Genomic DNA, 25,477 nt, shown 5'->3' with positions numbered 1-25,477 from the left:
GTCTTAGGCGCACTGTCGTAATTTGTTCGGAGATTTTGGTGCAGATTATATTGCATTCAATTATCATTCAAGGTGTTGTCATCGTACAGACGAGCCATACGTTGTACAGCAGTTTAGAGCTTCGCGGCTCCGTAATTATCTATTCAATGGCTTTCGGATTCACACGGAATCACCATCAGCCCATTGCAGTTCACTGCTGGACATAGGCCTCTGCCAAGGCGCGCCAGAAAGCCCTATTCTCAGCCTTACGTATCCGCTTCCAGCCACCTTCTCCAAGTCGACCCGTCATCTTGCCAGGGTCGACCCACACGTTAGCGTCAGAACCCCTGGACCAAGTGCGATATTTTATGTTTGGAGACTATCAAAGTTCAATACCTTTTTGGTACTATTTGGTATCTACATCAAATCTAGTCAACACGCTTGCACCAGCGGTGGCCGCTTCTATGACAAATGTAGCCCACTGGCTCTTCAGTTTGTTTACTTTCAGAGCTATGTCGGTAACTTTGGTTCTCTATCTGCTTATCGCTATCGACCCACTGGGATCGATTAATTCTTTCAAACTTTCCTCTCAGACGACGCCCAGTGCCGAGGTTCACGCCCAACTGGGCACCCTCAAGTCTGTTGTCTTAAATTTTGTACCGGGTAAGAAGAGTCCTCAGCGCTCCCCATTTAGCCAAGTAGTTAATGTCATTTGCGGTAAACCTACAATAAGTCACATAAAAGAGAAGGTTCTCTATCGGATAACTTCATTTCGGATTCTAACTCTGAGACAAACGAAATAATCACGAGGTAATTATCCTGCTTGATATACCTAAATATTTACGTTAGAAAACATTTGAAAGTTTTCTTACTTCTTTCAAATCATAGTTTCGAAATCCGTCTCAAGCTTCGATATTAATGAGAATGATTGGATCATAGATCATTCATATGACGTACTTACCCAGTTGGGCGTTAACATCGGCTCAGAGCATTCTCAGAGAATTATATGAATTCTTTTATTTTCCTTTTCTAATATTATTCAACAATGTAATTACGACGACGGCCTTCGTGGTCCAGTTGAGCGTTGTGCTCACGGTCCGGAGGTCCCGGGTTCGAATCCCGGTGGGGACATATCACAAAAATCACTTTGTGATCCCTAGTTGCGTTAGAACTTTACAGGCTGATCACCTGATTGCCCGAAAGTAAGACGATCTGTGCTACGGAAGGCACGTTAAGCCGTTGGTCCCGGTTACTACGTACTAATGTAAGTACTTAGTCGTTACATAAGTCATGTCAGGGGCCTTTAGCGGCTCAATCGGTTGGTAATCCACCTCACAACCCACACGATAGAAGAAGAAAACGATGTAATTCTGTCTATGGCGTAAACAAATATTTTCTCATAAAAAATAATAATCCGACAACTTCCGTGGTCTAGTGGTTAGAGCGTTAGACTCACGATCTGGAGGTCCGGATTCCTGATGGGGACATTGTCGAAATCACTTTGTGAGACTGTCCTTTGTTTGGTAAGGACTTTTCAGGCTTGAATCACCTGATTGTCCGAAAAAGTAAGATGATTCCGTGCTTCGGAGGGCAAGTTAAGCCGTTGGTCCCGGCTATTAGCCGTAAAAACACCTCCACCAACCCGCATTGGAGCAGCGTAGTGGAGTACGCTCCATACCCCCTCCGGTTGATTGAGGGGAGGCCTGTGCCCAGCACTGGGACGTATATAGGCTGTTTATGTTATGTTATGTAAAAAATAATAATAAAGAAAACAATTTCAACACAACAGCTAAAGAAGAATCACGTACAACCAATAATAATAGAGTGATAAAAACCTAATAATTGCAAGAAACAGATTACATAAATCCTGTCGTGATAAACGCAATTGTTACTTATTTATAGATGAATAGAATAGTATAATGCAATACTGATTCTTACGACCCCTTGTTGGTAATCGTAATGATTATTATTACTTCAAGAATCACTGAAATACATAACATGATATACTCTACAGGGTGTTAGTGACATCGTAAAGAATACTAAGGGGGATGATTCAGACCATGTTTCTGAGTTAATAACAAGCGGAATTTTCCGTCACAAAATTATTTTTTTGGATTTTTTAAAATTATTTTCAATTTTATACTTTTGCGATGGAAAATTTCGCTTGTCGGAAAATTCATACACATTTTAGTGTTTCTTTTTAATTATTTTCAGTTCCATACTTTTGCGACGGAAAATTCCACTTGATATCAACTTATCATGGTGTGAATCACCCCTCAAAGTTTTCGTTACGATGTCACTTACACACTGTATACCTATGTCCCACTGCTTGGCACAGGTCTCCTCTCAATGGAGGGAATCTGGAGCATACTCCACCACGCTGCCCTAGTGCAGGTTGATGGAGGCATTTGGGCTAGTAGCAGGGATTCGTACCTGTGACACTACTGTGTAAGTCACGCGTTCTAAGAACAAGGCTATCACGAATTTATGCGCCTTGTAAGTACCAAAAAATAACCATAGACTAAATGAAGATAATAGATTGGGTTTACGTCAGCAAGAGACCTTGCAAAACATAAACATTTTGCATTTTTTGTTTCTTTTTCATTTGTACTTAAATGTAAATATGATACTAAAACTCAATGGCACAGAATGATAGCATTACAGGAAGCAGTGTAAAACGACCTGCGCGGGAATCGAACCCGCGACCTGCCCTTCACGGTCGACTACTATTGCTTACATACGATACTGCTGCTGATATTACGTTATACTTCGATTAAAAATACGTTCACGTAATACGAGAATTACAATATTTTAGTATAAATTAAGTACCTGCATAATACCTGTTATAATGCAGGACGGAAGGGGCAAGTCACAGGGACTGTAACCTGGAACCTGACATGGCAGCAGGACAGGAGTCCTGGTATGGCTTTGAAATAGACTACTCTAGGTGCCATCCCACTCGGGTCAGATAGGGTACTGCGGGGCGGAAGGCAAGAGGGAAACCACTGCTCTATTTTTCCTTTATAAAGTAGCGTGGAAAATTCTACACCGATAAGTATATAATACGTATAAATTAGTGATGATGCCTGTTATATTGTCGGCATGTATGTTTATTATAGTTTTATAAATGTTTTAATGATTTTTATAATTGTTTTTATAACAAAGATTCTATTCTTCAAAATTCAAATTAAAAAGAAAATCTTTAAATCGTCAATTTTTACATAACGAACGTCGCATCCGACTAAAACTACTTGTATATCTAGTTAAGCCGTTGATCCTTTCTTATTAGCCGTAAAGGCATCTCCACCAACCCGCAGTGGAGCAGCGGATTTATACCAGATCGAGTTCGGGTTCGATTCTCGACGGGGACATTGTCATAATCATAATGTGAAACTAACTTTTGGCTAGGACGTTGCAGGCTGAATCATCTGATTGTCCGAAAAAGTAAAATGATTCCCTGCTTCAGAAGGTACGTTAAGCCGTTGATCCCAGGTTACTAGTCCAAACCACCTAATACAACAACCCGCACTGAAGCAGCGTGGTGGAGTATGCTTCATACTCTTTTCGGTGGATTGAGGGGAAGCCTGTGCCAGCAGAGGGACGGGAGTGCGAATATAGGCTATTTATATTATGTTAAGTTGACCAGCGGGCTTAAAATAGCCAAATCGAAGCAATTCATCTAAGAAAGCAATATTGCAATTTGACATTAGCGCATATAAAAGTAAGTGCGCAATGTAAACAAATGTCAAATAGCAATATTGCTTTCTAAGATGAATTGCTTCGATGGGGCTATTTTAACCCCCCAGTCCGTACAATATTACGAAACATTTTCACTTTCAACAACAATAGCACCACAAAATTCACTTGAAACTATCTAGTTCTAACTGCCTCTAACTCTATGCATAATCAAGTAGATCCTGGTTAATTTACAAGTATATTATGCGCCAAGTCCACTTTGAGATGACCTTTTCAAGTCGTCAAACATTTTAAGAGCTTCTGCCAACATATGATTACTTAATTTCGCCAAACGCTTGCGCTTTTTAGGCCGTACGTGACGAGCTGTGAGTTTGTGCACAGGTTAGTTATATACGACAGAGAAATCGCTTGTGAAAATAATGTTCTTTTTTTGAACCCGTAACCCGTAATTGGCAGAGCCACGAGACAAATGCAGCCACTATATTGATACGAAGTCCTTAGGTGGATTTGATCTTTTAGATTACCACACTGAGTCTGCAAATCAAATCAAATCAAATATTCTAAAACATACACAAGAAAGACAACATTACAGCCACAATAAGCGTGTCTTGGTACCTATTTTTGGCCTATTTCCCTATGGATTACGAGAGTTAGTGTATGTGTATGCATGTCACAAATTTCCATAAAAACATTATTACTGGACAGACCTTAAAAAAAAGATCATCATCTCCCTAGCATTATCCCGTTTTTCACAGGGTCCGCTTACCTAACCTGAAATTTTGACAGGTCAGGTATTTTACAGAAGCGACTGCCTGTCTGACCTTCCAAAAAAAAACACTTTCAAAGAAAAAACAGCCCAATACAGGTTAGGTCACATACCTCCGAAAATGCATTTCTCGGGAATGTGGGTTTCCTCACGATAATTTCCTTCACCGGAAAAAACCTCAAAAAAAAGATAAAAAGCAAATAATTTGGTAAACTACAGTAATCTAGATACCTATACAAACCAAAAGCATATAACAATATATTAAATAAGAATGTTCACTTCTTACTCTTTCCTCAATTTGCCACACTCTTGACGATAAAACCATTTATTTTTATCGACTCTGCATTTTCATTACTCTGTGTCGCCCACTGTATTTCGCAAGGCTATGCTAGGATGTCACTGCTATATTTGTGGTATATTTGTAAGTGGTGTCGTCAACTTTGTGATGTAGTAGAGAATATTATGGACTTCTAAACAAGATGGCTTCCAGATATGTAAGTATAGTGCAATTTGTGTTATATGCAAGAAACAAAGTTGTAAAGTTTTGTTGACAAAGTAATTTTGAAAGTGTGGTGCTTGCTGCTTGGTTTTGCGGACCAGTCTGTGTGTGTGTAGAAGTGCGTGAAGGAAATGCTTATGTTTAAGTTTAACTATTAGGCGAAGTGTGTACTTATGTGTATACAAATGTAAGTACTTCGTTTCTTATGTAAATGACATTTCATATGTTGGAAATAAGAAATAAATTCTCTTTGACCATAAGTAATCAATTAAGAATAGGGCTTGAGATCATTATTCCCAAAGTGGGAACATTTCCTGAACGACACATCACTGCTAGTCTTCTATCGTGTGGGTTGTGAGGTGAAATACCAACCTCATCAACCCTGGTGTCAGGGTTACTATTGAGCCGCCAAAGCCCCTGACATGGCTCATGTAACGACTTACTTACATCAGTAAGTAGTAACCGGGACCAACGGCTTAACGTCCCTTCCGAAGCACGGATCATCTTACTTTTTGGACAATCAGGTGATCAGCCTGTAATGTCCTAACCAAACTAGGGATCACAAAGCGATTTTCGTGATGTGTCCCCACCGGGGTTCGAACCCGGGACCTCGGGAGCCTAACACTCCACCACTGGACCACGGTGGCCGTTACTACTAGTAATACGTAAGTACTTCAACCGAACAGTCAAATAAACACCCGCCATTATGGTTGAAAATGATAATCCAACACTTAACTCTTACTTAAGGAAGCTACTACGTATTTATGTTGTCCTTAAATTGCCTATTACTTTAAAAGCTACAATTTGCCAAGTTTTGAAATGGTTAGTTGAGTAAAGTAACAAAATTGAATTATTGAGATTTTATGTTTATTTTTCCTAATTTTTAATATTTTTTATTTTATTTCACTTTTTTTGTAAAGCACCATTCCGCGCTACAATGTGTGGGTTGTGAGGTGAATTACCAACCTCATCAATCCTTAGGGACCAACGGCTTAACGTGCCTTCCGACGGTCCATCTTACTTTCGGACAATCAAGTGATCAGCCTGTAATGTCCTTACCAAACTAGAGACTACAAAGTATTTTTTTCTCCCCACCGGAAATGGAACCCAGGACCTCCGGATCGTGAGCCCAACGCCCAACCACGGGACCACGGAGGTAAATGTAATTGTTGTGTTGAAGAAAATCTTATCAAAATGACATTTTTCTATGAGGCTATTGGCAAACTACCAATAATAAAAACGGTTCTCGTGCAAACAGAAATATAATATATTTTTACAAGAAGAACAAAAGAAGCCAAGTCATTATCAAAATCAAAGACAATAAAAGAATAAAAAACTATATAAAAGAGGTAAAATTCTATAAAAAGATGTGCAATCTTGCACAGAGGCATTTAAATACGTGGTTTTTTGAATAATTCGTCAATATGTAAAAGACAATTATATTTGCACATGCAGTCGCTTGCTCGTTCTCACTAAAAGCCTCAACTTCACATTGCAAAGAGAGTTTATACGAGGAAATGTCATGTAAACATCCGTGTTCGGTCAAACAAACCAATAGTTTATTCATTTACGCGGCCCTTTTCTAATGGCTAGAGTTGTACCACTGATATTATTAAGTTTATCGATAGTAATTAAAAAATAAATACTTACTTACATCAGTAAGTAGTAACCGGGATCAACGGCTTAACGTGCCTTAACGTTACTTTCGGACAATCAGGTGATCAGCCTGTAATGTCCTAACCAAAAGAAGAAGAATTAAAATAGTATTTTATGCAACAGTTGTATAAGAAGGGTCAAAAAATGCGAGTGGCGTGAGTTGCGATGTGAGCCTTGGCGAACATCGCAATAAGAGACGCCACGAGCATTTTTTGACCTAGTTATACAACGTTGCATACAATACTTTTTCTACGACGACGTAATTTTAAATGAAACAAAAATTATACAAAGAAAAATTTTATTTATAAAAATGAAGATGTAAATTTTGAATGGTATTGTGTGATATGGTAATATTGGGTACATTGGTAGGTTTTACTGCAGTGTTGATATGTAGATCGGTATTTTGTCCAATTTATTTTCCAACGCGCGGGAAAATGGCGGCAAATGTATACTTTTTTTTATAGTATATCTATGGCACCAAACAAAGTAAAGGTGCCAGTTTCCAGGTCAAAAAAAAAAAACAACAACAATGCTTTTTTGGCGACATTATAGTACAGTTACACTTTGTAAACAATGCTTTTATAGGCCATAGAGCGTACACTTTTTCAAAGAGTTTAATTATGTATGTACTTATATTAGACTTTTTGGTTATTTAAATGCCAGATTAAAGTAGAGGAGTAGAAAAAAATATTAAAAAAACCAGGTTTATCGGTGGGGATGTCCTTAGAAAAGGTTTAATATGATCTACGTATACACTGAACCGGCGTGCGTGTATGAAACGATTGATGAATGTAACATCTTAGAACTTCCTATCAAAAGGGGCTGCATGTAATCTTTCGATTCACGATTCTTTTGTTGAAGGCAGTAAGTTAATCATTTCATACATGGTGTTAGTGACATCGTAACGAAAACTTTGAGGGATGATTTTGAGTTAATATCAAGTATAATTTTCAAATCACAGAAGTATAGAATTGTAAATAATTAAAAAAAAAACACAAAAAGTAAGTAGGTACATGAATTTTGCGACGGAAAATCATCCCCTTCAGTAGGTATTCGTTACGATGTAACTAACATCGTGCTAACATCTGTTTAGTCAGGTAATCGATAATCGTCTTCGCGACTCTACAAGTGATTTAGCAATTAAAATAAAGTGCAATGCACGTATATAGGGCGGCCATTTACGTGACACTTGTTGGACAAGATTAGATGTCTTGTTATTTCTTTGTATTTATTTATAGGTTATAAAGATTTTGTTTTCGTTTCCCTGAGATGCAGATTTGTTGAGAAATATTTCGCAACTATTAAATTAAGAAAGTAGAATGGAAAATAGGGAGAAAAAGAACTTTTAGTTGGCAATGATTGAAATAAAAAAATAAAAGTCAATAAAAAAATCAATCAATAAAAGCTAATTTAATTAATCTTGGAAAAATCCACTTGAGGTGAATCCTCCTTAGTATTTGTTACGGTGTCACTAATACCCCATATATTATAAATTAACATTATAATTAGACCAAAAACATGTAGATGGCGCTGTATAAAGTTGACTGAAGATCATGTCGTCGCGCTATAATTATTAACAAAAAAGTTATTCAGTTTTTTCCTCCTCCTGTAAAGTTAGGTCTGTGTAAGATAGGAGTATTTGCTTCTTCCCCGTCGATACGCATCTTTTATCTTTGTTTTGGGTATAAATGTGGACCCGTCATCCACCCATTTTATTCTGAAGTGATGCAATATAATATTTGATCTAAATATCAAGCAAGAATTGTTTTTACATCTGCCTCTGCCATTATAAGGGTGAATATCAAAATGTGCAAAGTTTGGTGGCGAACTTTCATATATTCTTTCGTGAAAAATTGGGTTCCGACATGAAAAAGAATCCAAAAGGATCCTTTCATGTCGGAACCCAATTTTTCAATCCAATTTTTCAAAAAAATAATAATATTATTTTTTCGTAAAAAAATGGGTTCCGACATGAAAGGATCCTTTTGGATTCTTTTTCATGTCGGAACCCAATTTTTCACGAAAAAAAATTATGAAATTTCACCACCAAACTTGAAATTTTGATATTCACCCATAACATTAATATATTATTTGTGAATAAGAACGTACCCAAGCAATGAGAAAATAAGTAATTATCACGTTAAAGGTACACCGGCCCATCTTTTTTTTTGGGGAAACTAGCATGGAAAGTCCCTCATTGTAAAATTGATTACTTTAGTATTTTACTCCTGGAGAAACAAAATAAAACATTGTACATTTTCTAAATTTTCAACCAATCTTTACAGCCTTTGTTATCGGCGTTAATTAGTTCCACAGTCATCTGAAATTGAATTCCAAGCGACATTTCAAGTTCAACGTATTCACGGTTATTTTCCGTCTAGTTTCATAACAAAGTGGATTCTTCACGCGTAATATCGTTGTTTCGTTTCGTGACAAACTCATGCACGGTAAGTTTTACGAGGTTTCCATATTTTACAGTTGAATTACCTACTTCGTTGCTAGTTTTTCATATCTTAATAGAAAGCTGATTAGTTTTGATTCTTCTTTTTCTCTCGTGTGGGTTGTGAGGTGGATTACCAACTCATCAACCCTGGTGTCAGGGTTACTATTGAGCCGCCAAAGGCCCCTGACATGACTCATGTAACGACTACTTACTTAGATCAGTAATGAGTAACCGGGACCAACGGCTTAACGTGCCATCTTACTTTCGGACAATCAGGTGATCTAATGTCCTAACCAAACTAGGGATCACAAAGTAATTTTTGTGATATTTCCCCACCGGGATTCAAACCCGGGACCCCCGGGTCGTGAGCCTAACGCCCAACCACTAGACCACGGAGGGCATTAGTTTTGATTGAAATACATAACATAACATAAACAGCCTATACACGTCGCCCTGCTGGGCACAGGCCTCCCCTCAATCAACCGGAGGGGGTATGGAGCTTACTCCACCACGCTGCTCCACTGCGGGTCGGTGGAGGTGTTTTTACGGCTAATATCCGAGCCAACAGCTTAACGTGCCCTCCGAAGCACGGAATCATCTTACTTTTTCGGACAATCAGGTGATTCAAGCCTGAAAAGTCCTTACCAAATAAAGGACAGTCTCACAAAGTGATTTCGACAATGTCCCCATCTGGAATCGAACCCGGACCTCCAGATCGTGAGCCCAACGCTCTAACCACTAGACCACGGAGGCTGATTGAAATAAGCAAAAATAAATAATATGAATATGTTTTAGATGTCTTAATTGGTAGTGTTTCACTAACACCGTATTGGCTCGAGCAGTATACACGGCGATATTGTTCACCACCTACCACGTTGGTCTAACAGAAAGCCCGGTGAGATGTGAGTAGTTAGTTCATCTTGCGATGGATGTACCTCTGACTACCCCAATTGGGATACAGTCGTGAGCTTACGTTATGTTGTTATGATGCTTTTGTTTAAATTCTTATAAAGTCCTGTCGGACCTCAGGTAAGATGATCTCGCTATTCCCAACGAATAACATCGTAAAATAAGAACTATTTCACTGTTGTTACCTATTTAACTGGGCCAATTATTATTTCGAGTATTTCCCACAATTTTCTCGAAGTTTCGCGAGGCTTCCTGGTCGTGAGTGTCGCAATGTCCAGGTCGACACAGCAGGCACAGGCGCCGTGATCGCCGTTAGGGTTGTCAGTTTTTAGTAATTACATTATCCATATTGGTGCTAATTCCTGTAAACACCATCTAATTTTATTCTATGTTAATATCTGTCATCCGTATAAAAGGAAAGGGACGGGTCAATTTTAAGCACACATCTAAAACAACCTAAAAATTTTGGACAATAACCCGACAGAATTATGTTGACAGCACACATCAAACGGTTTGCATACCAGCGAGATACCTTTTGATTCGCCCGGGTTATTCATTCATTTAATCATTCTTCCTAAAATTAAGAGCTGTCAATCATCCGTCCCTTTCCTTTTCGGCGGATAAGAAAATGACAGGTATAACTTAAAGTAAAATTAGGAGGTGTCTGCAGGAATCGAGGCCATGAAGTAGTTTGCATACGACGTATTGTTAAGATTTGTCATAATATTTATGGCAACACTGCCGCAAATGTTCCTTCGTTATTATAGACTTACTTATAGCTTGATTGATAGGCTCATAACGTGACTATAAGCATGGTAGAAAATCAATCAGTATAGCCTTATCCACCTTTTAGGAGCGGCTTGCTTGGGTTTACTTCGCAGCTGTGCCATAAACTTTGTAAAAAAAGTCTATTTCGAAAATACTATATTATATTTATATTTAGTAACTCTTCTTATGGTGTGGGTTGTGAGGTGGAATACCAACCTCATCAACCCTGGTGTCAGGCTTATTACTGAGCCGTCAAAGGCCCCTCTGGCTTTGGCATTTAGGAACCAACATTTTTTGATACGTCTGAGTCTAGAGATAAAGTTGTAGAAAATTCACAAACTTTCGACCATTTGACAACCCTGTCGAAGCGCCAATCGGTTTCGTTCCGCGAAGCGCTGCAACGCATTGTTTGCGAATCGCAACAAGTGTTTTTTTTTCAACTCGTGATTGATTAATAAAATGAAACGTGATAAAGAAATAGCTGTTATAACACTCACTCTACAATATTTTCCAACATTTTTTTTGACGTGACTTATTGTAGATTTGCCGCAGATGGCATTAACTACTTGGCCGGACAAATGGGGAGCGCTGAAGGCTCTCGGTACAACATTTAATACAACAGGCCTGAAGGTGCCCAGTTGGGCGCGAATCTCGGCTCAGGGCGTCGCGCGTCGTCTGAGAGAAAAAATATTTGAAAGAGTTAATCGACCCTAGTAGGTCGATAGTGATAAGCGCTGATTGAGGGAAGTCGTCGACCACGCTGGCGGGGTTGGTATCGGGATAATTACTAAACGTCAAAACACAAAATTACTATGGAATTTGTATGTTTGGATACGTTTTCCAGACATTCTCTATGGACAAGTGTCTTTTCTATTTGACTCTGGCAGTAATGGTTGTCTACTATACGAGGACCGGTTGCCATAAACCATAAAGTTGAAGTAGAATTTGTATGAAAAAGCACATCATCAGATCAGATCATAGAAAAACCTGCCAAAATGTTGCACTTATTGTTATGGATTTCTTGATAAAAAATCGTAAGAAATAAGTTAAATAGAAAAAAAATATGTTTTTCGTTACTTTTAGATGTGTCTTTGTCTAGTAATCAGAATTTTATATTTATCTTGAACCTAGTACACGGCCCAATTAGACGAATGAAATAACTTTTTAGAAGGATTTAGAAGGAGATTATAATTTATTTAACAAGTTTATCTCGAGCTCCTCCGTGCTTCGGAAGGCACGTTAAGCCGTTGGTCCCGGCTGCATTAGCAGTCGTTAATAACCATCAATCCGCACTGGGCCCGCGTGATGGTTTAAGGCCCGATCTCCCTATCCATCCATAGGGAAGGCCCGTGCCCCAGCAGTGGGGACGTTAATGGGCTGGTGATGATGAAGTTTATCTGAACTGCCGGGTCTGCATGACAACCGCGCCGGGAGCGGCGCGAATTATATTTGACGTCCATCTACGTAGATAGCATTCGTATCGTTTATTGGTCCAAGCGCTCGATATAATTCTAGCCGCGCGCGGCGCGGTTGTCATGCAGACCCGGCAGGTTTAAGTTATTGGTAGGGCTAGCAGAGGAAGACCTAGAAAAACGTACATTGACCAAAGTGGGGATTATTATTGAATTGATTGATTAGGGGTCATTAGAAAAGGTTTCGTACGATCTACTCTCAACCGGCGTGCGTGTATGAAACGACGGTAAGTAAGTATTCATAATTCAAAAGAATTCTGATCTGAATGTCATGACGGTCGTCAAAGACATCGTCACGCGTGCCACGTTGTAGTGAGCTGAATAGTAATACAATGTCTAGGTTAAAACAATTGTCACATTCGATTCTGTCTTTTTAGGGTTCAGTCTTCTTCTTATCGTGTGGGTTGTGCGGTAGAATACCAGTCTCATCAACCCTAGTGTCAGAGCTATTCAGCCGCCAAAGGCCCCTGACATGGCTCATGTAACGATTATTCACTTACATCAGAAAATAATAACCGGGCAACGGCATAATGTGCCTTCCGAAGCTCGGATCATCTTACTTTCGGACAATCAGGTGATCAGCCTGTAATGTCCTAACGAAACTATGGATCACAAAGTGATTTTTGTGGTATGACCCCACCGGGATTCGAACTCGGGGCCTCCGGATCGTGAGTCCTACGCTCAACCACTGGGCCACGGAAGCCGTTAAAAAAGTGGCCAAAAATAGTCTCAGCAACATCTTGGCAACATCTTCTGTTTGGTTTGCGCACTAATCGATTTTGACAGTGTATCCGAGTCAAGGTCGCTTGCGCAACTGCCGGTCATTCACACTGACAAAGTCATTTCACGTTCTCGTCATTGCGATGAAAATCTAATATATAAAAAAAAAAATTAATAAATGCAAAATAAATAAATTATTTAAAAATAAAATAAAAAGTAAATGAATAGTATAAATACGTATACACACAACAATATACATATATACAATGAATACATATAATAAATGAATTATGAATTAAGGCTTTTCTTTACGGTTTTGGGGTTCCTTATTATTTTATGAATTAACATAACATCACGCCTATATCCCAAAAGGCGTAGACGGAGGTGTATTTTATAGGTACCTTATAATATACACCCACTCTTCGCTAGCTAAGTTTAAGTCCTTTGTAATATGGGGAATACCAACCGAATACTTTTTGAAAAAAAATACCTACAAAATGTCTTCCCGCCCGTGACGCCGTTCGCATAGATTCCGGTGATCGCAAAATCCATTCACTGGAGGTTGGAAAGGCTCTAACGCGCATTTTGTATGAGAATCACTGTAGCCGGTTTGACCCCACTCTCTTTTACTACTACTCCTGCAAGCAGGTAACTACGATAGCTCTACTGCTTCTCAAATTCCATAGCCACTTTACCGGCAATGTATAATATTTTATATGCTAGGCTGCAATTTTATCATTACTTTTCGTAAGATACTGAATACAAAAGTATTTTTTTTGATAAAGAGCCGATCATACTAAGGTTTGTAAGTTTCCATAATAGTCAATATTTGATTTTTTGCCCTGCAGGCGAGCGCTCTGTGTGTCGTAAAGTTTGTCGACGAGTGAATTGCAAAGTTGAAGTATGAACTATTTGCTCATACTGTCACTTGGCCCTTCCAACCTCTTTCTTCTATTCCGTTTCAGGTAATGGTGAAAATGATTAACGAAAGGTTCGATGAGACATTACGTCCTAGGTGCGTTAATTTTGTTCTATTCAAATTATTTGGGAATACATTTTATTGTAATCCATTCTATATAAAGATTAGATTCTCTAGGATTTTGTAGGAATTTCAGGCTTTTGCAGTAACATAATGTATACAATACAAACGCACAACAAAGTGTCTACTCTAGACGGAAGACATCTCAAAATAACTCGACGAATAGAAAGTCCGGCCTCTGTTTGAGACCTTATTAATTTTAATAACCTTCCGCGACTTTATACATCCTTAATTATCTTTACGTCTGTTCATAATTTTGTGGTTTCGGTCGCATTATGCAAATTAAATTGCAACTCAGACGCCGTAATGTTCAAATTGCCAGCGTAAAGTACCTACTCGCTAATTGTAATTACGCATGTATTTAATAAAATGATGAGTTCTCAACTTCGCACTGGAAGTAATACAGTATTCTTAATTCTATGCTATAAGTCATGCCTTCCCAGTGGCGGATTTACAAATTTGCCGCCAGTAGGCTATTCAATTTTTGCCGCCCCTACTGACCTCTAAAATTCAATACGCTAGTTTAGTTCACAATCAAATTAATTAGTACTTTTATTCTGTTAATAAAATTGCAACTTTCGGATTTGTATTCTATCGTCCTCATTACATCGGCTTTTTCCCGTTATTAATATGATTGTGAAGTAAGTTATGTCAGTTTCTAGATTTTTTTACAGCAGTCGATTTAGTGAAGTGTATACTGTTGAGCTAAAACAGCAGCATGTAAGTACTAATTATCATAATTCATGTCATCCAAACCGTATCCGGCGACGGTGACTCCTGAATATCTATCCTGGATCGATGTTGTGGTGGGCTCTGATGTGGCTGGCGAAACCGAACTTCGACTTGAAGATCCGGTCATACGGCACACAATAAAGCTGGCCTGACGAATTGAGTGTGTGGGTTTTGATCGAGTCTTCCACATTTGGTGCTTTGCGTCGAGATCTTGTAAACGCTTCTTTTCAAATAAATTGACGCTCTTGTGAACGGCGCGGCGTCATTCCGGTCTAAGACAAACACAATCCACCCAACTAACTGTTGGTATCTCACATGCCACGAGATTGCGCTTAAGCACGTCTTTGTAACGCAGATATTGCCCACCATGTTTTCGCTTTCCGCTAGAGAGCTCGGAATAGAAAACTGCTTTCGGTAGTCTGCTGTCATCCATTCGCAAGACGTAACCGCACCATCTCAGTCGATGCTTTATGATGAGCGCTTCTATCCCGGATAGACCAGCACGACGCAAAACTTCTGTGTTAAGGCCGTTTATACACTCGTTCACAGTGTCGTGCATAAGTTGATTGCCGATGCAGCTTGGATGTCAGGTAAACTGAGAACCGTGTTTATGTATGATGACCATAAGAGTCGTCCATTCTCATACCGGTTACGAAAGATGTCCCAACACGAGTCGTAATTGTCGGCGCTGATATTCAAATGCTGTACGAGCTTTTCTGGTTCACCTCTCAGTTTAGATTTCAGTAGCTGCACTTTTTACGACTTCGTTAGCATATAAAAATCGCAAAAAGACACCCACTTGTTATAGTTTCCGTTAAACTCGGGTATATCAATTTTAGGCGTTGTTTTCTGGCGATTAGTGTCTCGACGTTAATTTTAGAAGCCGATTTTTCAAAAGCACTTAAGTTTATTCTTGTCTTTAGATGAACTTGCCGTTTAGTTATCTTTCATTTGGACATCAGTTGTAGGGCGTGGTGACATGAGAGATATAGATAGTTTTTCCTTGAACATCTTCTGTCGTGTTTTGTCGTATAAAGCTACCGTTTACTTGAATGACGTAGTCCATGTCAGGCGTCACGAGTGGTGCAAGTTTCCCGTGATTCATGCTAAACTCAGCCCAGTGAGCCTCCAAAGCCTCTAGACGTTTTTCTAGATAACTGAAAATCTTCCGTTGAACAGTATCCTTGGCGTAGTTGGAGGTGATTTGCTTGATGTTATCGTAGTTCACCTTCTGTTTCTCAAGGAGTTGATCTATGTTAGTTGCCATCGTGGCGTCAATTGTTAAAGCTTCGCTGGAAGAAGAACGTGCTAGTTACACAGTGATATGTGCGCTTTCTCAATGCAGTTGGTGAGACCCGCTTGCGGCAGGCCAAAAGCACCGATTCGCTATCACAGTCATTAACACAACATTCCACTATAGTAGCTCGAAGGACCAAACGTTATAAGGGCCAATGCTGGGTTTCGGCTTCAGCGCTCCACCTTCAGTTGTAGTTGTAGGATTTGATCGTTAACTCAAAGATTCGTTTAAGTAGGTTTATTTCTTTATTTGCGCTCGTGGCTAGTACGTATCGTTTACGTTGAGTGACCGTTTCACCAGCGGCGTAGCGTGGGTGTCGGCCGTCCGGGGCGGAAGACAATTTTGCCGCCCTTTTATTTAGATATTTCAATTTACAAATGACCACAGATTTTTTGTTTTAAATTTAATGATGTCTATATTCGTTACGCGCGTTTTTTAAAATATGAAAAATTAAATGTATATTTTTCAATCCTTCTGAGATTTTTTCTTAATATTTTTTCCGTAAGAACCTTGTACAGATTATTAGAAAACTACAAAAAAAATTGCCAAATCGGTCAAGCCGTTTCTATGTTATGTCGTGACAACGGAAAACGGGTTTCATTTTTATATACGGGTTTTTTTTTTTGGTTGATGAGGGTGGTAATCCACCTCACAACCCACACGATAGAAGAAGAATTTTATATACTTAGATTATAAATTGTGAAATTTTGCCGCCCCCTAAAAACCCGCCCGGGGCGGGCCGCCCCTGCCGCCTCCACTACGCTACGCCGCCGCTGCGTTTCACACTAATAATAATCGAGTGCACAGCGCTACCAAAAGCAGGGCGTAATGTTAGCAAAATATGTTCGGTTGAAGCCCGTACAGACGTAAGAATGTTCAGTACACTGTCCATTATACTAAAATATAAAAATTCTTGTCACTTGTTTCTTTATGTACTTACTTATATAATAATGTCTTTTTTATTTCTGTAAGACAAAAAAAAATTTTAGGCCAAATTTGCCGCCCCCTAAAATCTGCCGCCCTAGGCTTCAGCCTACTCAGCCTACTGGTAAATCCGCCACTGTGCCTTCCTTAGTTTAACATCTAATGTAATCTAGCCTGCAAGATCCCACTGCTGGGCAAAGGCCTCCCCTTCCTCTTTCCAATTTTTGCGGTCCTATGCGTACTCCGGTCAGTCCCTCTGGCAAGCGTCCAAGTCGTCTTGGCTTATCAAGATTCAATTTCCCACCCAAGCATTTTCCGATTTTACACATACATAAGACAACGCCTCTTCACGTTGGGAGACCACAGGATTCCACTTACACGATCCTGGTACTCGTATATCACCTTCGCTTCCTTCACTCTTATCAAAGACGCATGCAAGCGTGCTCGACGGCTTTTAAAAAAAATCCGACACAATAAATGTAAAATTGTTATTGGAATAAATTAAATACTGGCAGAATAACAGCGCTGCGACTCGTTCCGCGTTTCCGCAGCAAATGCTGAACTAGGGCCTATTTTGGGACAGCGGTACTTAACTAGATTACTCTTTCTGACTTCTAAGTGGTTTGTTATTGTTATGTTTCAAACTGTAGGTGTGTTTTACTGATTGTTTGTAACCTACTTGTACTGTTGTCCCAAATAAACGTATTATCTATCTATCTAAATATTTTTTCAAGTAAGCATCTTACCTTTATTGCTCGCCGACCAAAGATTGCTTGTTGGGCTTGTCCTCTTAGGTTTGGAGTCTCTGAACATCAATATATCCGGGACTTTATTTATCTTACTATCCTTGGGAATTATATCCGGCGCTCGTTCCACGTTGACCCTCACGAATTCTCCTTTTAGGACCTTCGTATCCTTAACAACGGGAGGCGGAGGCGCTTTAGGTTTTTTATGAAACAACCTTTTCCTATCCGGCTTCGAAGGGATGTCTATATCCGTGTATATTATACTATCGATCTCACCATCACCCATGTCATTCCGTATACCAATCAAACTCATCGGCTGGTCATAACGAGTCTTCTGATGAACTAGTGAAAGTCCATCATCTAAGTAGTCTTTCTTATCATAAATACTGATGAAATCATCGATACTGCTTTTCCTACTCTTCAAACTGTAGTTCTTCTTGGCAAACACGTTGTCTGTGTAATTGTTACTGTTATTTGTCAGTCGGTTCCTCATTTTGAAGTATTTGTACGTGAAGTATATTCGCTTGAAATCCTGTTCGTTTTCGAATTTCAGCGCTATCGCTTCTTTGTTCAAATTTTTGGTTACGTAGAAGACTAGAGTGTTTTCGCAGTTCGGGTAGTTTTCAATGTTGACGCAATTTGTGATGTCATCAATGGCGATGTTCTCTTGTTTGTTGGGGTTGTTGAGTTTGTCGTTGTCGTCTTTGTGTGTGAGTTGAAGTTGGTCTTTCTCGTTGAAGCCGACGGTGATGTTGTAGTTGGTGTGTTGCGGCTTGATGGTGAGGATGTCCAGCTGTTGGTTGCTGTGCAGCTTCTGTCGAGCCACCACTGCTGCGTACCCGCCGCAGCGGGTGGCCTTCTTCACCGTCATCGTTCTGTAACAATGTAAATATACATAAGTAAGGCGTTTTATCTCACATAATTGTGTCTCTTCTTCTTCTAATCCTATTATCTTATCCCCTGTTGTGATGTAAGGCTGGAATAACAAATTTCCATTCCTCGTGATCCGAGAGTTTTTAATTCTCGGTCAACCGTCACTTAATTGTATAGGTATAAGGTAAGAGATATATCTACAATACTTATCACGCACAAAGGTAGGTTCTATAAAATTATATTGGAGATAACCTAGTAACATGTGTAAGTTTTGGTTCTGATGTTTTTGTATTGTTATTGTGTGAGATGTTCTTTTATAATAAATTATTTACTAATTTCATTCTTAAGCTCATCCTCCTATCTTGCGGATTGTGGCGCAGATGACCAACCTCATCAACCCTAAGTGACAGGGTTATTATTGAACCGCCAAAGGCTCCTAGTATGGCTCATGTAACAACTCAATAATTTAATAATAATGTTGTAAGTAGTTCTTAATTATGTTTATCGAAGTAACAACATTTTAGTAATAAATCAATATCGAATAATATCATCATAATATATGATCAAAATCAACAATATAACTTAATAATTCGCGTCACGTTTAAAATACGTGTTTGAAGTTCCACTGTAAAAACATTTTTTTTTTTAACTTTATATTTTTTCTAATGTGTATTTAGCTGTTATGTTTAAAGGCGATAAATTAAATTATACACTAGACTACACACCAACACACCAAGTGTCCGGTCACGAGCATTAATATATATATTACACTTTGGTACCATGTCACATTAACTTTTTTGACAAATTGAACTGTAAGTCTCACTAAATGTCAAATATGTTAGTGCGACAGAGTCCTAAAGTGGGTATATTATATTGCTCATGACTGTCCGTTCGTCAATCGACGCACTCCCACGGGCAGATCAAACACCATTATTTTTTATCTACTTCACACATCGACTTCTATCGATTACAAATCGATTGGGCCCGTAATCTGCGGGTCGACGTAATACATCTAAAGTTAAACTACTAGTTAAGTTTAGTGCAATAAAAATATATTTCACTTTCACTTTTACTCGCTTTCTCTTTTATAGTAATTTCGTATTTTGGATGTCGCATAGGAGATGATTGGGCACTTAATAAGATACGACGAATTTATTAAATACATCATAGAAAGGAAGCTACAAGAAAAAAGAGGAAGGGGAAGACCAAGAAGAGCTTACATGGAACAGATTAAGGAGAAGGCAAACGTCGTGTCTGATAAGGAAGTGAAGGAATTGGCTTTTGATAGACAAGAATGGAGAATGCTACACCGACAAGAGCGTGGCTCTTATATTAGTGATGATGACAGGATATGCATTTGTACTTGGGGCTTTAAAAACTACATACATATTTAAACTCACGGCCGTTATCCCTAATGGGGTGGGCAGCTACGAGTAACCAAAGAAAACTTGCAGTCATGTTGATACGGAGTCTTAAAATATGATGAACCTTATGATGGTGACAAGATATCAGCCTATCGCCCATAAAAATTTACTGTTAGAAAAAACACAAGCCCACTGTCGGATTTAAAGACATTCCCGGGAAGACAAAAAGCTGAAGTGATTTTTGTGATGTGTCCCCACCGGGATTCGAACTCGGGACCTCCAGATTGTGAGCCCAACGCTCAACCACTGGACCACGAAGGCCAATTTTTATCACTCATGTCATAATCATTCGCTAAGGCCCATGTAATAAAGTTTACCACTGTCACTGACCACTGTACAGTCACGAGCATTAATAATGTATACACTTTGGTACAATGTCACATTAACTTTTTTGACAAATTGAACTGTAAGTCTCACTAAATGTCAAATATGTCAGTGCGACAGAGTCCTAAAGCGGGTACATTATATTGCTCATGACTGTACAGTAATTCTCTAATTTTGTTTTTATTTCGACTAGACGGTTAGACAGTTAAACACGTCATTTGTCACTATCGCATATCAAATTAATTAATGGCCAGTGTACGGCTGTCGATAATGTTTACGATCTCCTTTCTCTCTGACGTAATGTGTTCCGCGTACGAATATTGATTTACTGTGAGAACAAGTAAGTGGAAGTAACATTTCATTTCAAAATGTACGTATCAGATAAGTTTTAAGTTGAGAATAGACCTGGCGACGCTCGGTTGACCTAAAATAAAAACTCTCGGCATGTAATAATAATAAAAAAAGTTTATTTAGGTAAAGTCTTCGACACACATATACATAAACATATGCATGTCAAAGGCTGCAAAAGAACACAAGGAGTGGAAATTCCTAAATCACAACAGCCGGGTCTGCGTGACAACCGCGCCGCGCGCTGCGCGAATTATATTGAGCGTTTCTACCAATAAACGATATGAATGCTATATACGTAGATGGACGTAAGACGGCTATTGGTCGAAGGCCTCGACATAATCCGCGCGCCTACAGGATTATAATTGGATTAGAAAAAGATTGGTAAGTTTATCTAAAGATTTAAATCAGAGAGTAATATTACGTGACTGACCGATCAATATAGTAATTAAAACACATAATAACGGGTTCTTACCAAGTTTAAATCAGGGATATGAGACTCCCGATCATGATCCCGATCCGGTCATCCCGTGATCATGGCACTTGCAACAGTGTCGAAATATCGGGGGTCTCATATCTCTGATTTAAACGCGGTAAGAACCCTGTTATTATGTGTTTTAATTATGATAATAACCACGTAAACTTAAAACAAGGCTATTGGTAGAACAGGGCAGGGATGACCCTGTTAGTAGAACGCACGACTTACATCGTAGTGTCTCTGGTTCGAATCCCGGCTAGGGCTCTAAACCACTGAATTCGATTTTATGTGTTCAAATTCTAATATAACGTGGTTTCTAAAATTTGCGCTTATGCCTTTGTGGTTATTGCCAATGGGTTTGCCCCCTATTACATGGGACTTAATCATAGCTAGCCAGGAGTGGATGTACCTATATTTATTACTTTTTATATACTTCTCCCCTGCAAGAATACATGCGTGGTGTAAAGATTTAATGGGGATAAACTAGACAACATTTGTCACAGAGAAATATATATAGCGACTAACGTTACGTACTCGTAACTCTGTCTATAAGGGACGAAAGTGCAGGAAAAATAATTGAGCCTAAAACATTGATCGATAGACTACAAAAATTGTGGGATGGGCATGAAGGAAACGATTATATTTGGTTACCTTTAAAAACGTATTATAATTTTTTATGTTTTCCCTTTTTCAAAAAACCGTCCGCCATTATCCTGTCATTCCGCAATCCTCTCCTCTCTCTCGCTCATTCCTCGCTCTTTCTTTCACACACCTTTGCGTTACGTTTCATTCGGCCTACCATTCATACACTCGGCCATCCTGCTCTCACTCTGTCCTCAGACTGACATTACATTAAATTTTATTCTTTTACAATCTGCTAACAACTCAAGAAGGCAATTCTCAAACAAAAATATACACAGATCCTAATCAACATAGACGAAAGACTCGAAACATCGTGAAACAACACACTAATTAATGAATACCCCATTGTAACGTCACCGAATTGTACCGGGGTGATTCCCATCAATTATAAAATCTCCGAGAAGAGAAAGCGTTAATGACGAACGACATAAAAAATGTCGTTAAAACAATAGATATTTGTCGCGAGCGTGCGACAAAAGAAACAAAAACTTGAAAATGCTTCCTAGTGAAGATGCGTAATGAATTTGCTTGATTACAGGTGGTTTAAGTGATAAGCGGTGAGTATATTTTGACGGGAATATAAACTTACCAAAGAGTTGTTGCGTAGGTCGAAGATAAATTACAACATGCTTATTTTATCTAGTGGATAAGATCTCACTGCTAAGCAATTGCTTCGCTGAAATTCATTCTTCTCTCGTGTGGATTGTGAGATCAATGACCGATTCATCAACCCTGGTGTCAGGGTTACTATTGAATCGCCATAGGCCTCTGACGTGGCTAGCGACTATATACTCACAATCATAGGTACTTGAAAATTATTAAAAAATACTGCCTATCAAACCAAAGTAATAACAACGCCTAATATTTTTTTCGTACAATCGTTACAATCCATAGTCCTCTGCGCCCTTTTGATTCGATATTTGCACCCATCTGCGCTACGCAACCTAAGATAAAGTAGTTTTATTTATTCGATTTTACCGAATGAATAGCAATCAATCTCAAGTTTATTTTCTCCAAACAGTAAAACACCATCTGAGCCAAATCACCAAAGTCACGACAAAAACCGTTTCTAATTTCGTTACTTTCACAAAATCGCTCCGCTACCCGACTCACTGTTCACCTATAACACACACCAATCACCCAACGTTATTTCTCTATTGTTCACCGAGAAACTATTTACATAATATTTAGTGCATTTCCGAATAGAAGTGGGTGAATTTTTGAGGCGAAGTGAACGTAATAATTAAAATCTCTATCAGATAATTCAATTATCTGATAATATTGTTTCGAACAAAGGTGTAAGATGCTAAGACGTTACTTAACTTTTTAGAATTAATCAACCGTTGCTACTTGTGCAATAGTTGGTACATTTACGTGTTTTTTGGATTTTGGTGTCTTCAGACAGTAGGTTGTTCCAATTGGCTGGTTTCCTTAATTTAGAGTGTAATTAAGAGATTTGGAATTGTAAATGTACTCTTTGCTCATCTCTGTTGTTGAGTTATATGGAGTTACATTGAGATAAGGCTATGTAAACTTACGAGAGTTTGAAAGTTTATACGGGGTGTTAGTGACATCGTAACGAATATTAAAGAGGATGATTCAGACCACTAAACTACGAACCACCACCCACCACCACCAACCACCAACCACCAACCACTGACCACTGAACTATGATTCTGAGTTGATATCAAGTAGAATGTCCTGTCGCAAAATTCATGAAAAATTTATTTAAAAAAATTCCGTTCCATGCTTTTGCGACAGAAAATTCCACTTGATATTAACTCAGAATCATAGTTTGAATCATCCCTTAATTTTCGTTAGGATGTCATTAACACCCTGTGTTTAGTAGGTATTTCAGTTATTGACTTTTATTGTTATTTTACAGTGCCTATAAGTACATTACGTACAACCACTTATTTCCTGGCGTGACTTATTGTAGATTTGCTGCAAATGGTATTTACTACCTGGCCGAATAAATGAAGAGCGCTAAGGGCTCTCACCCTGTACAAAATTTAAGACAACAGAAAGAAGAATGCCTTACAAATTATATGGTATTATTATAGAGTTGTGCTGTGGATGACCAACCTCAGCAACCCTGGTGCCAGGGTTATTATTGAGCCCTATTGTGTTCCATTTAGGTATATAAGTAATGTAAGTTTTTATATCCCGTTTTACGCAAAATCGGGATTGTGTTCTGCATTTGAAAAACAGTAAATACTCCTTTTTATTTCTTTTTTTTTCCTTCTATTTTGGTGCGATAAAGTTCAAGAGAGAAGTTCAAGAGGTGTAGAGTTGAAGAAGAGAAGGAGAACGTCGTGTCTTATAAGGAAGTGAAGGAATTGGCTTTTGATAGACAAGAATGGAGAACGCTACTCAGACGGACGTAATATACGATTCCGGCGACCCGATTACTCTAGCCACAGAGGCAGCCAATCAGTTCCCGACACCAAACCCTTCAGGACCCCGATACCGACCCCGCCAGCGTGGTCGACGATTTCCCTTAATCAGCGCTTATCGCTATCAACCCACTAGGGTCGATTAATCCTTTCAAATATTTTTCCTCTCAGACGACGCCCTGAGCCAACGTTCGCGCCCAACTGGGCACCCTCAGGCCTGTTGTTTTAAACGTTGTACCGCGTGGGAGCCTTTAGCGCTCCCCATTTATCCGGCCAAGTAGTTAATGCCATCTGCGGCAAATGTACAATATGTCACGTCAAAAAAAAATGCTACACCGACAAGAGTGTGCCTCTTAAATTAGTGATGATGTGACAGTCTTCGCGTCGACTCCCAGGCATTTCCTTTACAAGTTTTCTTTTTATCTTTTACGGTAAACGAAATTATTATTAATGAGTGTGTGGTGAGCCTTATCTGTCATCAGCAGATGGTTGTTGGATTCTCCCATGGTTGATGACGTTTGTTTACTTAGTTCATGCGAGGTTCATACAATGTTGTTCGCACAATTATAAATGGCGACCACAAATTAAATGTCGCTAATTTTCCATCTCCCTCATGCGATGATAGACTGTTAGGTATTTTATTAAGTAGTTTCCTAGGTCAAAGATAAATTATGAAATTCTGATTACTAAATAAAGAAAGGCCTAAATGTGACAAAAAGTGATTCCTATTTAACCTATTAAAGAATAATAGGAATAAATAAAGAAAAATGTAATAATAAATGCGACATATTGCCACGTTTTTCTATGACGTCACAGGTTGCTTTTTCATACTAGTAAAAAGTAACTGATTTGGCTAGCTGCAAACTACCCTATTAGGAAGTGCCTTTGTGAATGAGTTTCGTAAGAGTAGTTTTTTTATTCTACCAATCTGCAGTGTAGTAGATGCTAAATTCCCAGTATGGTTGATATAAGACATATTTAAGCCCTATAAACTTCTGCTTACCCCTTCCGGGAAACACGCGTGATGATGTTGCTACATATAACGATAAGCCCGCCATTTGCCATGTACTTAGTTAAAGACTCTGTAGTAAATATTTCATTTATAGTCTGGAAGAAAAGAAAGTGGTGTGTCAGAATATTAATAAATGGAATTCCGTGGTCTGTGCCTACCCCAATGGGCAAAAGACGTGTAATTTATGCACATGATGCAACGTTTCTTTGTTATTGTGTTCGTATCGAATACGAAATCTAAACACCAAACCCAATGTTTTGAACTAAATCCTATGTAACCTCAAAGTACTTGTGCTCTGAATATTTTATTGATTTCCGCAAACAATCGTGGACCA

At 38.8% G+C, this 25,477-nt stretch overlaps 1 protein-coding gene across 3 annotated transcripts in view; it reads right to left on the bottom strand.

The window, feature by feature from the left end:
* LOC126375886 (uncharacterized) overlaps positions 1-25,477 on the bottom strand; it is a 120,600-nt gene that overhangs the window by 8,990 nt on the left and 86,133 nt on the right. For all 3 annotated transcript variants that reach the window (XM_050022969.1, XM_050022967.1, XM_050022966.1), the window contains exon 2: positions 17,647-18,521. In XM_050022969.1, coding sequence (XP_049878926.1) covers positions 17,647-18,517 — 871 coding nt within the window. In that variant the 5' untranslated portion in view covers positions 18,518-18,521. The remainder of the gene's footprint in view (positions 1-17,646; positions 18,522-25,477) is intronic.

Source organism: Pectinophora gossypiella, chromosome 20, assembly GCF_024362695.1.
Source record: "Pectinophora gossypiella chromosome 20, ilPecGoss1.1, whole genome shotgun sequence".
Classification (NCBI taxonomy): domain Eukaryota; kingdom Metazoa; phylum Arthropoda; class Insecta; order Lepidoptera; family Gelechiidae; genus Pectinophora; species Pectinophora gossypiella.
Note: the sequence above shows the minus strand (reverse complement) of the source record. Positions and strands in the feature narration are given on the sequence as shown.